Source organism: Danio aesculapii, chromosome 11 (genome assembly GCF_903798145.1).
Source record: "Danio aesculapii chromosome 11, fDanAes4.1, whole genome shotgun sequence".
In the NCBI taxonomy this organism is placed as follows: domain Eukaryota; kingdom Metazoa; phylum Chordata; class Actinopteri; order Cypriniformes; family Danionidae; genus Danio; species Danio aesculapii.
The window spans coordinates 46045937-46061401 of NC_079445.1; the positions used below are offsets into that span (position 1 = coordinate 46045937).

The 15465-nt window shown below is 37.1% G+C and overlaps 1 protein-coding gene across 1 annotated transcript; it reads right to left on the reverse strand.

The window, feature by feature from the left end:
* Nucleotides 1-3667: 3667 nt before the first annotated feature.
* rpl37a (ribosomal protein L37a) lies at nt 3668-10416 on the reverse strand. Its single transcript, XM_056468540.1, has 4 exons — nt 10339-10416; nt 8564-8692; nt 8353-8435; nt 3668-3816 (listed from the first exon to the last, which is right to left on the reverse strand). The coding sequence occupies exons 1-4, from the start codon at nt 10339-10341 to the stop codon at nt 3753-3755; spliced, it is 279 nt and encodes a 92-aa protein (XP_056324515.1). The 5' UTR covers nt 10342-10416; the 3' UTR covers nt 3668-3752.
* Nucleotides 10417-15465: the final 5049 nt, after the last annotated feature.

Here is a 15465-nt window from a genome sequence, read left to right on the forward strand (position 1 = left end):
TTAACATAGCTCAATTGTAGTTTCATAGTAATTTCATTTCAAACAATTAATTATTTGATTAATTGACGAATTTAGTATAAAGAAGGAGTTTAGTGAAGTTTCAAGCAAAATAATCAATAAAAATCTAATTTGTGCAAATTATTTCCAGACCTGTTTCCTCGATAATTGACCCAAATCTGTTTTTACTAGGCGAGTCTATCTTCTTTATCCAGCCAGTTTTACACATTTAAAGGGCACATAGTTTACCTCTTTTTTATGATTTAATATTAATATTATGGTTCCTCTGAGTGTGCCAGTTTAGCTTCAGTTTAAAACACAATTCAGATTGTTTTATTATAATGTGTTAAAAAGTGTCATGTTGGGGGCGTGTCCACAGCTCGCTGATTTAGAGGTGTGTTGCTTCACATGTAGATTAGTTTCGGCTTCCCGCCCAACTTAACAAGGGGGCGGAGCCATGAGCTCAACCGCTCTGCGTTTGCTACAGAGTCTGACAGGCAGACAGAGAAGGAGCAGGAGTGAGAGGATCCTCATTCAGTCGTACATGTACGACTCGGACACAGACCAAGCAGAGAGTACAAAATCATTTGTGTCTTTGTACAGTTTTACAGCCAACTGTGTGCTAGTTTCAAGTGCCGAGCTTGTACACAGAAACTAATAACCACGCACACTGAATTAACTTTGACTGAGGCACCGGATGCGCCGCTCGAAGCCGTGACACGGCACACCAGACACTCTCTGTGGCGCGGCAGAAACATGAAGTGTCCCGAATCGTCGCGCCACGCATTTTTGAATTCTAAACAGGTTTCTGCAGCGGTCCGCGGCGCCCAGCCGTCGACTTGAGTGTACCCTGATAGAAACCGATGTTTAGAGTTCTAAAACGCATGCTAGTTAAGATCACAAGGAGCTTCTGGGATCACGAGAAATGCAAACGGCTGAAGTATAAGGTAGACTCAATGAGAAGTACACATGTTTGCAAACCTACCTAAAGATACAACCAATAATTCCGATTAGAGCGATAATGTGGAGAATATTGATCTTGTGTTGAGCCCAATGAGCCTTGCATCTAAAAACAGAGCTAGCGTGTTCCTTTAGTGATATCGCTTCGACTCACGCTGAAAATGGCGGACGTGAATCAACAAACTGAGGATATGATGACGCGCCTGTCAATCAATATTGGTGGGCGGGGGGACCGCTCTCCTACATCAGGTAGCGATCGATTTGAAAACCGCTCCAATTGGTCCACCGTTTTTTATGTTGTTAAATTGAAAAAAAAAAAGCACTGGGTGTGTTTATATCACCCAAATATGACAGTCTATACACCATACATGCACATATGTCTGTCCAAACAGCTTCAAAAGTAGATTTTTCACAATAGGTGCACTTTAAGTTTAACCAATTTACATTGTCTGTTTATAAATAAAAATTAAAGAAATCTCGGTCTGATGTTGTTTATTATCACATTTCAATGAACATGGCGAATGTTATATTCCTCTGACTTTGCCTGTTCAAGTGTAAATTCTACAGTTATCATATGCATGTTGTAGCAGTGTGGGTGGGTATCTGATCAATGTGGCTTTAATATATCAGTCTTCGAAAAAAATGAAGTAAATGCAGTGTTGCTACTGTCCACACTCTCCCTTTTTGTTTTTTATTGAACATTTTGATTTTGAACAAAGCCTGAGATCCACCCAACAAAAAAGTAAAGTAAAACAAAACCAGTAATACAGTAATAGGTACAGAATCAGGATTGAAACATATCTGATACAGTCTCTCACATATTCAACTAAAATTATTATTTTTTTTACTGGCACCATTTATTTTGGCTTTGGTGTATTCCAAACTAATAAAGTCCAGTAGATAGAGCCTCCAGGATAGATCAGCCGGAGTAGATGGATCCAGCCATATTTTCAGGACTGTGTTTTTTGCAGCTGTTATTAACTTTTTTTAAAGATATTTCACTTTTTGCATTCATGTACTTGTCAGTTGAATTACATATGAGCTAATTTTGGCTTTAAAAGAAAAATAATTTTATTTTGCATTTAAAACATTACAAGTTTTAATCTGTAACGTGCATAAATAACTCTTATGCTTGTCTTAATTCGTTTATAATACTCCTGTATTTTAATAGTAGTTAAATCTACCAACACAATCATAATGTCAGTTTACCTTTGATACACCAGATATAGCAAATAAACAGTATACACTGAAATAAGTGATCAAGTACACTGATTTTACAGCAATTATTTTAGTTTAACCAAATTGGAAACCATAAAAACATTTAATTGAAATACTGTTTAAAATATAATTCAATTATTTGATGTCATTGTCACAATATTTCTCATTTTAACTTGTATATATACACACAGTAACAAAAACTAATAAAAAAAATATATCTTAATTTATATATCCAAAAAATGTATAAATTTATTCATATTTTTATACACGTGTGTGTATGTATATGTACACACACACATACACATTTATATAATTACATATTTGAATTCAGAATTATTAGCGCCCCTTTGAATTTTGCTTTTTAAGGTGCGGTCACACTTGACTTTTCCTTCCATAGACTTCCATTCATACGCACGCGAATGCGTCAGACCGGAAACGCAGGGTCATGCGTTGAGTTTCGCAGGTTGCTGCGGTGCAAAGTTCAAGCTAGGTGAACTCTGACCTGCGAAATCGCATCACTTGACTGCGTGAGACCAATCGAGGATCAAAACAGGACCTCTCTGGACAGAAATTAAAAACATGGAGCAATCGCTGGCCTTTTAATGTCTAAACATCTTGTTTAATCCCGCCCCTTTTCGCAGCGCCGCACGACAGAATTTCGCACACACAAAGCCCAGTGTGACCGTAGCTTTATTCTTTTTTTTTTCACAATGTTGAACAGAGCAAGGAAATGTTCACAGTATTTCCTCTAATATTTTTTCTTCTAGGGAAAGTCCTATTTGATTTATTTCGGCTAGAATAAAAGCAGTTTTTAGTTTTTGAAACAGCATTTTAAGGTCAATATTATTAGCCCCTTTAAGCTATTTTTTGTCTGATAATCTACAGAACAAACCACTGTATACAATAACTTGCCTAATTAACCTAGTTAAGCCTTTAAATGTCACTTTTAGCTGAATACTAGTGTCTTGAAGAATATCTAGTCTAATATTACTGTCATCATGACAAAGAGAAAATAAATCAGTTATTAGAGATGAGTTATTAAAACTATTATGATTATAAATGTGTTGAAGACATCTGCTCTGTTAAACAGAAATTGAAGAAAAAAAATAAACAGGGGGGCTAATAATTCTGACTTCAACTGTGTACACATATGTGTGTGTATGTATGCATATCTATCTATCTATCTATCTATCTATCTATCTATATGCACTCACACAAGCGTATAAAAACATATGAATAATTTTTTTATATTTACATTTCTTGGATATTAGTTTGTTACACATCAAGTTAAATGTATGCAAGTGTAAATATCATAATTTTTATTTTAAACACACGTCTTCCCCATGTATATAATTTTAGTTTAGAACCTTTTTCTGTCACTACATGAATCTCATCATTAGAAAAATCCATTAACTCCACTCCATTTTGTTTTTGGAAACTCTCATCCATTAACTTAGTGTGATCATGCACTCAAAACAAGACAGAAGCAGCGTCCCGCTCAAGACTCAGATTTATTATGGGATGTTTGCAGAGCCACAGAGAGAAACAGTCCGACACAGATACAGAAGAGCAGTTATTCACTGGTCCTTCAGCTCCTTCAGTCTCTTGATGGCGGATTTGACCGTCACGGCGGATGTTGTGCTGCGGGACACAAGACAACACTCAGATATGGCAGAAACAGCTCGACTATATTCAATATATATTCATGCTGTCACTGCTTTGCAATCAAAAAATGTGATTATAATGGAAGTCAATGGGGCAAAAACAGCACCAACATATCATTAAAAGTAGCACATTTGGGCAGGGTCTATTAAGCTTTTATATATTAGGGTATTTTCTGAAAATGGGTGTCAGAAAAAGTTGTCCAAATTAGGCCTCAAAATCCCCCTGGAGTGAACTGAAACAACCCAGCAGCACACAGGGCTTTAGTATTATCTTTGCTATATTGTGTTGATTCTGTATTGTATCTTGCTTGTAGAGTTCTGAACACATATCAGGGCTATTCAGTTAGTTTGTCATGAGGGTCAGTTCAAAAGCATCCCAAATTAGGGGATGGATATGACTAGCAATATGACTGATGACACAACCGCATATTTTATTTCTCCTCAAGATATTTTTTCTACATTAAAATGTTCACGTATTGTATTTTGAAGCTTCATAATATCAGTGCATTGTACAATAGACCTTTTTTTTTTTTACAAACATTCAGATGTTGTATTTCAAAGCACAACAGAAGCAGTGCATTGCTCAAGTGGGCTTCTTCTACATTCATATGTAGTTTTTAACTGCATAACAATTAGGGATGCAACAAGCGCTGAGAAGCCTTTACGATTAACTGTGACGAATTAAAGCGCAGTTAATAGTGAAATCAGCTAATCGGAGCATCCCTATTACCGATATCAGTACATTGAGCAAAAGGTCTTTTCTACAAACATATCCAAATGTTTCCGGCTGCTCGCGCCACTCGCTTAATGTCAGGAGACTTGCTCTCTGTGCATCCTTTATCTGCAGCTCGTGCTGTATTGAACAGATGCACGTCACTTCATAAGTATAGCAGCCGTTTTTCCACTGAACTTAATTTATTTCTGATGTCTTGGTCACACTATTTGGAGGGCTGGAACAATATGTCTTGGAAACTTGCAGGTTCAGCCCGCGGGCCACCAATTGAATATCCCAGACATATACCGAACCGTACTGAAATCTTCAAGTCTAACATTAAACTGAGAAGTCTGTGTTGTTGCATTTCTAATATATTCTGTGTTTCCACAGATGTAGAGTGAATAGAGCAAATATAGAGCAGTCAACATTTGAAGTGGATCAAAACCTTTCATCAAACTAAACCCACTCTTGTCATAGGACAATTAAGAATGTTTCCATTTTGATCCTCTAATGTTGACGTGGACAAGTTACTATTGCACTAGTCTGAATGAAGTGACTGTAAATGGAGATTTTCTCTCTGCCAGCAGGAGGCGCTCATGAGGTCTGCTTCCAGTGTTACAGCTGCTATTTTCAGTATTTTATCAGGCAGAGTCTTCCAGAAAATACTACAATGAAAATAAAATGATTTATTTTTCTTCTTCAAAGATACTTCAATATTAACAGCCGGAAACATGCAAGCATTACCTTCCACAGTATTTATTTTCCCTTGTACACCGTTTTTGTATTTAACAAGAAATAAACTCAAAGGTTTGAAATGACATGAGCAAAGTGTAATTTCTGGGTGAACTGTCACTTTAAGAGGAAATTAAATGCAATCCAATTGGCCATTGCAAACTCCTGCTCTGTGATTGGCTCTCAGATGAACTCATATAGACCATTTCAATGTGGTGATGTAATTGGCCCATGAACATTTCCTGCTTGTCGTCAAACTACTAATAACTGCAACAAAAGGCAATTCAATCATAACTTAAGGTTAAAACAGCTATAATAACTTTATTAATATGTGGCTCTTTTTGGATTCTGGGAAGCGATAGAAATTAAAAATGTAAAACAGGAAATACGCTGGCACTATTGTTTTTGTTTGCATCCCTCAAAATGGTCTATTCACCTTATTCTCCGCGTACGAGCGGGCGCAGCCATTTGAATCTTTTTGGCTCGAAACTTCCGCTCTCATTAACATCCATTCATTTTTAGAGGTTTAAAACAGCTCATAATGCTTCTTTACATTGCAAACTGATCTTTTCTTATTATATTTTTCTACTCATTATGTATTGTCATGCAAACACTTGTTTGTAGAGTAAGTAGTGTGACCGTTTTCTGCCGTTTATTATTTCTAGTCATTTCTCCTATAGACAGCTAAATGGAAAGTCCTAAAACAATCGCAAAAACGAGCGCACTTCCACATTGTAGAATAAGCTCAATAGGAGTAAAAAAATCAGTAATAAGCTTTGGAAATTCATCATCATTTCATAAACTCAAGACCTTTGAGTCTCGTTCAATGAGATTAACAAATCTTTTATTCCAAGTCAAAGGAATGACTCAAAACTGGAGCTTATTGTTATTAGATAAATAATGGCAGGACGACTTATTAAAGATTAAGATATTATATTTGTTACTATATAAAATCATTTATACCAGGGTTGCACAATATATCATTTCCGCATCGATCTCGCAATACGTCTCCCCAATAGTACATCGCAGGATTTGCAATGCTAAACTGGGATTTAGTCAATCAACAATTGAGAAAACATGATTATAGGAGTCATTGCAACATATAACCATAACAGAATGAAACTTGATCATTTGCATGTGTTTTAAAGGCTTCAGGTTTTACATTTCAAGAAAGTGTAAAGCATTTGGGCTCAATAACAAACCATTTTAACTTTAAATGGAGAAATTTGACTGATTTATTAATGATGAAAACTATACAGTGTTATTTTACATTACAGTATTTTCTGTATCTCTACACTGGAAAACCATAAAGAACTTATTTTACTTTGCTCTATTGTAATTACTCTTGCAATTTTATTATTATTTTTATATATACATGATTCAAAACCAAACCAATCTAAATTAATGATGTTTTTTTACAAATAGACTGTATTTAAGCCATCTGTACTCTTATTGCAGCAAAACAATCACAATGTCAGATTATTCCAATATCATGCAGCCCTGATTTACACATTGACCACAGTGTTATTTTCACATTTGATTATTCAATTTTAGTACTTGATAAAACACTGTTTACTTATGTTTTCTCTATCATATATGTGATTGAAGACTTGATCACCCCAGTCAGTGAATCTAAACAAATGAAATGTCAAACAGAGACATCTAATTAATCTGGTGAAGTTATGGCTCGTTTCCACTGACCGGTACGGTACGGTTTGGTTCGGGTCACCTTTATCAGGCTTGCGTTTCCACTAACAAGGGTACCCTTTTGGTGGGCGTGGTGTATGACAGACAGTTTCAGTCGACGTCATTCTCGCTCGAGGAAATGTCTACAATAAAGCTGTATGGGTCACTTATATATCATATGAGAAGCTCTTCTCACACAACAGATGCTTCATACACATAAATACTTGTGTATAAATGTTTATTAGTAATTTTTCAATGAACATGAGTTGATTATAATTGCAGATCAATGACAGTGCGAAACAGCCTACTGTAACGTCTGTAATTATATTAAATAACTAAATAAATGAACATATACAAACCCCTACAGTCTCCGATATGTTACCAACTACAGAAGAACTACACACAGCAGACATTTTCGTCCGTATTTAGGTTCAAAGCAATACAAATTATAGCCTAGTCAGTGAAAACCTCTCATCTGTGTCTGTAATCTTCAGCAGCACATGTAGCCTCTGTTAGACAGTAATTCCGTCAATCTGAGTTCATAATAGTCCAAAATGTGAAGATAATAAGTTAGTTATACATTTTGTTCATGTTTGCTGAAAAAATAATGTGCTCCTTTTTTTCCGGCTTCTCCTTTGTTTCTTCACGGTTCACACTCGCGTTTGTCAGTGTCTGACAGGATCGGGTTTCAAAAGCACGTCAATAATCAAGCGCAGGTAATTATCATCAGCTCAAGAAGTTTGTTATTTCAGATATAATGTTAGACGCGCGCGAACGCTAGCAAGAAAGCGAAACCGCTCGCGCCTCAGACTGCCTCGTAAAAAACTACGGGGCACAGGGTAAATCTGCTCTTCTTCTTGTCTTTGTGGCTGTTTATCAAGACGACGACAAGGTTTGTTTGAGCCCAGGTCGACCATGGCTCGTTATTTTATGTATATATCATTCCGCTGTGATGTCTCGGCTCGTCGGCTGTGTATTTCAAACATGGCGGGTTTTTTGTTTTCATTCTGGCTTGTTGCGTAAGCGAATGACGTATCTCTGTAAACCAATAGCGTTCAGCTGCGCGTCTAGCTCCGCCTTTTGGTACCCTTTCACGTCTTTGGTACCCTTTCGAAAGGGTGCCGAAAAAGTGGTACGGTACGGTACGCTTTTTGACAGTGGAAACGGCTATAAAAGCGTACCAAACCAAACCGAACCGTACCACTCAGTGGAAACGGGCCATTATATTCATCTCAAGGCAAAGCAAAATGGGTCACATTTTTGTAATGTTGTGCAGCTCTGATTGTCATTCCCATAAACTGATTCGATATGATAAAATTGATAACTCAGATAATTAATCAGCAGCATCTTCATAATCATAATATCGATGGTCAGGCTTACTTGTATGACCAGGCTCCTCCAGCCACAGTCTTCATGCAGGAGCCGCAGTGCCAGATGCCCACAGCCTTTCTCTTCATCTTAGTCTGCACAAACACACACACACACACAAACAAACACACACACACACACACACACACACAACAGTGTCAGCTGCTGTGTCCCAATTCACCTACATCCTAAGAATATCAGTCTGTATGTGAATTGCTGTCACCTTTCCGCAGAAGGAGCAGGTGTATTTGGCGTGTTGGCTGATCTCGATCTTCTTCACCATCTTCCTGAGCGACGCACCATAACGGGTGCCATACTTTCCCACGATTCCCACCTTCTTGGTGCGCTTGGCCTGAAGAGAAAAAAACAACATCAGACAATGAGCCAATATTTACACTGGAAGAACAGCATTTCTGTCAAGCTTTTAAATATCAAAACTGACTCTGAAAGAAGATTAATATCCATGAAAGATTAAAACAAGGCACGTTACGAGTTAAACAGCAACATAAGAACAGCAGAACCTCATCAGTGAACAGAAGAGAAATTCATGCTTTAATCAGTAAATCTGAGTGAATCTGACATTAGTAAAAGCACCACTGATCTACAGTAATGATTTTAACTAAATTACTTGTTTGTCTTGAAAACTGCATTAAAAAAAAGCGAGGCAATAATTATAATAATACATTTTATTTGTCATGCGCTTTTCTTAGACTCAAAGCTCTAGGTGCAATTACACTGACGTTTTTATTAAATAGCTTTGTAAATAAGGATATCCACTGAACAATAATGTAATTCAGACAACTTTCATCCTAACAGTAGTCAACATGCTATTGTACATTAATATTTGGCTATTTTAGCAATTGCAAGAAAAAAATAAGTCGAAATTAGTTTTTAAAGTTTACTTTTTAACGTGACTCAATATTAAAAACAATCTTCCACAGCTGACAATATCAAATCCTCAATAAATCAGTCATGTTAGGAGTTAAACAGCAATATAACAGCAGATTCTCCTCAGCGGAGGAGTGAAATTAATGCTAAAATGTTGATTGGTAAAATGTAGTTTATTCTGATGGTTGTTTTTTAAATGCATGAATAATGATAATTTGATAACATGATATTGAATAATTATATATGATTTATATTTTAATTATAAATCTCTTACATTTACGGTGTATATTACTTTATGTTACTTTTCTGTAAACTTTATAAATGCTTTGGCAATACATTTGTAGCTTGTCATACCAATAAAGCAACTGTTGAAGTTGATGCTTTAAATCTGCAAAAACTGAATCTGACAGAAGTGCAACTCTGATCTACAGTAACTACTATAAATGACTGTATAATTACTTTCTTGAAAACTGCATTTAAGTGCAACTACCTTTACACATTTACATAGAAATTAATAAAAATTAAGTGAGAATTAGACGTCAAAGTGGAGTTTAACTATGATTCAATATTAAAAACCACCCTCCCCAGCTGATCTAACTTATAGCTGACCATATCAAATTCTCAATAAATCAGCCATGTTAAACATTTTATACAGCAACATAAGAACAGCAAAACCCAGTCATTTAAAAAAGAGAACTTAATGATATAATTCAGAAGCAAATTAATAATTATAACACCTAAATGACTGTACGTCTGCACAACTGATCCGACCAGTAAACACTCGCTTCTCTCTGCTTTAACTTTAGCAATGTTACCCTGTTGTAATTATTACTTAAAGAATGGCATGATGAGCTCATTATTGTTAAAAAAAAAAGGTCCGACGCCGAATAAAACTCTAAATACGAAGAAGTTCGTTTCGTTCGGCGAGTCTGAACTGAACCCGCTCTTCATCGCCATGGCTATTAAACGCTTCATCTTCGCCCAGTCACCCATTCAGAAGGGATCGTGTTTAATAAACTCTTTTAATCACAACTAGACGCAAAGAGTGGATTATTAGATTACCACAGAACAGATGAGTGAAGATTCAGCTCTCAGGCCGTAAACACTCACCATCTTAGCAGAAGGGTTGCGGTTCCGAAAGAGACCGAGCCACTGCGCATGCGCCACTTACCAGCGCGCACACTGACGCATTGTGGGAAACTGGAGGACCAACTCCGGCGCTCAACAGAAGATGTAAAATGTACTGTTTAGTAATATTACTATTACTACTAATAATAAAAATATATCTAATCATTGTGAATAATTTCATATATTTTTTTCAGTCATTCATTTTCCTTCGGCTCAGCCCTTTATTCATCCTCATCAGAGGTCACCTGTACCCAGTACTCACACACACTCTCATACACTATGGCAAATTTAGTTCATCAATTCCCCTATAGCGCATGTGTTTTGACTGTGGGGGAAACCGGAGCACCCGGAGGAAACCCACACCAACACGGGGAGAACATGCAAACTCCACAGAGAAATGCCAACTGACCCAGCCGGGACCAGCGACCTTCTTGCTGTGAGGCCACTGAGCCATCACCAGTCAATTCACCTTTATTTGTATAGCACTTATACAATGTAGATTGTGTCAAAGCAGCTTCACATAAAGGTCACAGTAAATAGGAACAGTGTAGTTCAGTTTGTAGTGTTTAAGTTCAGTTCAGTTGAGCTCAGTTCAGTGTGGTTTAATAATCACTACTGAGAGTCCAAATATTGAAGAGCAAATCCAACGATGCGCAGCTCTACAGATCCCGAACCATGCAAGCCAGTGGCGACAGCGGAGAGGGAAAAAAAACTTCACTAAAGGCGGAAGTGAAGAAAAAAAACCTTGAGAGAAACCAGGCTCAGTTGGGCACGACCATTTTAATTTCTCCGCTGGCCAAACGTTTGTGCAGAGCTGCAGTCTCAGTGGCGGAGGCTGGAAGCTGGCCTCAGCGAAGACTCGTCTGTCTCTGGAGCGTCACAGGAATCAGTCTCATGTTCTCCACTCCTCCATGACCATCACAGAAGCTGCTCAGGATTCGGCCAGGTCCAGGATTATGGAGACCTTGGGATCATCTCGTCGTTGGTCTTGGATCGAATCAGTGACTCTGCATAGTCTGAGGGCCTCGGTAAGAGTATCCCCAGGTGGAAATGGAGAATAAAGAAAATAATTAGCGTAGCTGATGTTCACAGTGTATATCAACAAGATGCATAACCTGTGTGGAAGCCCCCAAGTGGTGCACTAAGTGTATGCTTTACTGAACAGATAGGTCTTTAATCTAGTTTTGAATTGGGAGAGTGTGTCTGAGCCTCGGACGTTATCAGGAAGGCTATTCCAGAGTTTAGGAGCTATAAATGAGAAGACTCGACCTCCTTTACTCGACTTTGCTATTCTAGGTACTACCAGAAGCCCTGAGTTTTGGGACCTTAAAGAGCGAGTTGGATTGTATGTCATGTCGCCCTATATTGATTCTGAACTGATTGATATGATCAAATACGGCAATATATATATATATATATATATATATATATATATATATATATACACTGCTCAGCATATATCACCCCTCACAAATCTATCTTAAATTCATATTCATATATGTTTATATTTGTTATTTATATTATATTAGTGCATATACATCAGATTAGTCAGTACTGAAATCAAATCTGGACTTTATCTAACAAAATAACTGAAGATCACGGTCCAAAAACTAGTACAGACACATTTATGTTAGAGAAAAATGTTAAATACAGATTTTAAAAAAAGAGGATTTTTTTTGCAATATTTTGCTTGAATGTAATTGCATTATCTTTCAATTTCTGAATATGTTTGTTGACTAAAATATTATTTTAATAAATATATATGTTTAATAAATCTGTTTGTTTAATAAATAAATTGTTTAAATGCACCAAAATACACTGCCTATATTCACTGAGAAATGGAGGAAAATATTCATCTTCAAAATGAGGTGAACTCAATTATGCTGAGCACTGTGGATATATAATGAAACATATATTAAGATCACTGGAATATATCGCAGTAATGTATTATAAGCATTTTTAATAAAACAATCAGAAAATAACATTTACTTATTTTATTATTTATTATAATCTTTGAATTAAAAATGTATTAATACAATATAATTTTTTTAATTAAATAGTTGTCCTGGAGAGCTCCAACCTTGATCAAACACCGCTGATCCAACTAATGAAGGTGTTCATGACTCTTTTGAACACCTCGATTATTTGGATAAGCTGTGTTTTATTAGGGCTGGAGCAAAACTGCAGAGCTGCGGTCCTCCAGGAATCGAGTTGGGAGTCTAAATGATTATTATTTTAACTAATTCGTTCATTCATTCATTTTCATCTGATTCTCCGGGGCCAGAATCGCGAGACATTCCATGGCCAGCTGAGAGACATAATCCCTCCAGCGTGTCCTGGGTCTTTCCTGAGGCCTCCTCCCGGTGGGACATGCCTGGAACACCTCCCTATAGGTGTCTAGGTGGCATCCGAAACAGATGCCCGAGCCACCTCAGCTGACTTCTCTGGATGTGGAAGAGCAGCAGCTCTACTCTGAGCTACGCCCGGGTGACAGAGCAATTTTAGCATACCCACTTCAACACGGGGAGAACAGCACTACCCACTGCGCCACCGCGTCACCCTGTGAACAGAACCTTTAGTTTAACTTCAGGGGAAAAAAAGTCATCCATTATATTAGTGTTTCCCAACCCTGTTCCTGGAGGCACACCAACAGTACATATTTTGGATGTCTCCCTTATCTGACCCATTAACTTCAGGTTTTGGAGTCTCTTCTTATGTTCTAATTAGGTAATTCAGGTGTGTTTGATTAGGGAGACATTGAAAATGTGTACTGTTGGTGTGCCTTCAGGAACAGGGTTGGGAAACACTGCATTATAGGCTAAAAGAAAACAATTAACCCACACACAAAAAAAATATTCACAGAAACAAAATTGTCAAGTGATCTCTTAATTTTTCCATAGCTGTGTGAACAATTATGGACATTTCATAATATTATTATATATAACTAACTGTAATATACAGGGTTCATGCGGTCATGAAAAACCTGGAAACGTCATGGAATTTGGACATGGTATTTTCCAGGCCTGGAAAAGTTTTGGAAAAACAGAAAGACCCACAAAGAAATGGAAAAGTCATGGAAAACAGAAATCTGTGTACTTGAATATAGGTTATTGACCTATTTTCTGTCCTTGACCAACTATACTCTCACACTAATTGTGCGGTGTAAACATTATCTAAATCAATTTTACAGTTATAAATATAAATTGGGCCTCACTGGCTCAGAGGGTAGCACAATTGCCTCACAGCAAGAAGGTCGCTGGTTTGAGTCTCAGCTGGGTCAGTTGGTGTTTCTGTGTGGAGTTTGCATGTTCTCCCCATGTTGGCATGGGTTTCCTTTGGGTGCTCCGGTTTCCCCCACAGTCCAAACACATGCACTATAGGGGAACTGAGTAAGTCAACTTGGCCGTAGTGTATGTGTGTGAATAAGTGTGTATGGGTTACAGCTGGAAGGGCATCTGCTGCTTATAACATATGCTGGAAAAGTTGGCGGTTCATTCCGCTGTGGAAAATGAATGAATAAATATAAATTGACACTAAATAGATTGTTTTATGTTGTATGATATGCTGTAATAAATTTAAACGTATTGTTTTTCCACACACATGTCGACATCGCATGAAACATTAGGTCATGAACATTTACTTGAAAGTCTTGGAAAAATCATGGAAAAATCATGGAATTTTAGTAGTTAAAATGTGTATGAACGCTGAACATATCGAGTTAAGCTTGTTGAAATACAATAACAGGCAGCACGCTTTCTTTAGTAATCAGCAGAAATCATCTACATTTATTTAATTAGGTTGAATCACACCTTCTGAATCTGTAAACATGATTTAGTGGTAAAAAACTGGCAGCATTTCTAGAGGTGAGAAAAACACGGAGGATCATAATAAACCACAACACTCATACAGATCATAAACTACAGAGAAAAGCAGATTACACAGCCAAAACAAACAACTACTCACATATACAGAAGCAGAGATCACGTCCAGTAACTCAAGAGAAATTCATGTCATCGACACAATCCATAATAAACCATTTAAGCAAGGCTCAGTGCATTAATCCATGAAGAAACACAAACACTGAAGCTCATTCAGACGCATCTCAAACCCTGACATATAAAGATTGACATCTGTGAGGGAAATATTACAGCAGGATGATGGTTAATAAACTAATAAATACACAACAAAGGCACAAGCGAAGGGCAAACGCACAAATACTACACCTGAATATTAGAGTTATCAACACTGAGGCTCTCTCATCTTCAGGAAACACTCCAACAGCATTGACAATATTCTTATTTTACAGCCGAGATTCACTATTCGGCTGACTTTTAGCTTAGCTTAGCATAGATCATTGAACTGTATTGGACCATTAGCTTAGCATAGATCATTGAATTGTATTGGACCATTAGCTTAGCATAGATCGATTGAATAAGCTTAGCATAGATAGATTGAATAAGATTAGACTATTATCTTAGTTTAGCATAAACAATTTAATCAAAGTAGCCCCTTATCTTAGCTTAGCATATATCGTTAAATCAATTAGACCAGGGGTGTCGAAACTCGGTCCTGGAGGGCCGGTGTCCTGCATAATTTAGCTCCAACTTCCTTCAACACACCTGCCTGGAAGTTTCTAGTATACCTAGAAAGAGGTTGATTAGCTGTTTCAGGAGTGTTTAATTGGGGTTGGAGCTGAAATATGCAGGACACCGGCCCCCCAGGATCGAGTCTGGACACTCCTGCAATAGACCATTAGCTTAGCATAAATTATTGAATCGGATTAGACCATTAGCTTAGCATAAATCAATTAATCGAACTAGACCATTAGCTTAGCATAGATCAAAGAATTGGATTATACCATTAACTTATCTTAGCATAGATAACTGAACTGGATTAGAGCATTAGCTTAGCATAGATCATTGGATCAAATTAGACTATTAGCTTAGCATAACATACAGTAGATCATCGAATCAGATTATACCATTAACTTAGCATGAATCATTAAATCTGATTAAACTATTATCTTAGCATCAATAATTGAAGCAGACTAGACCATTGGCTTATTTTAGCATAGATCATTGAATCAGATTAGATCTTTGAATCGCATTA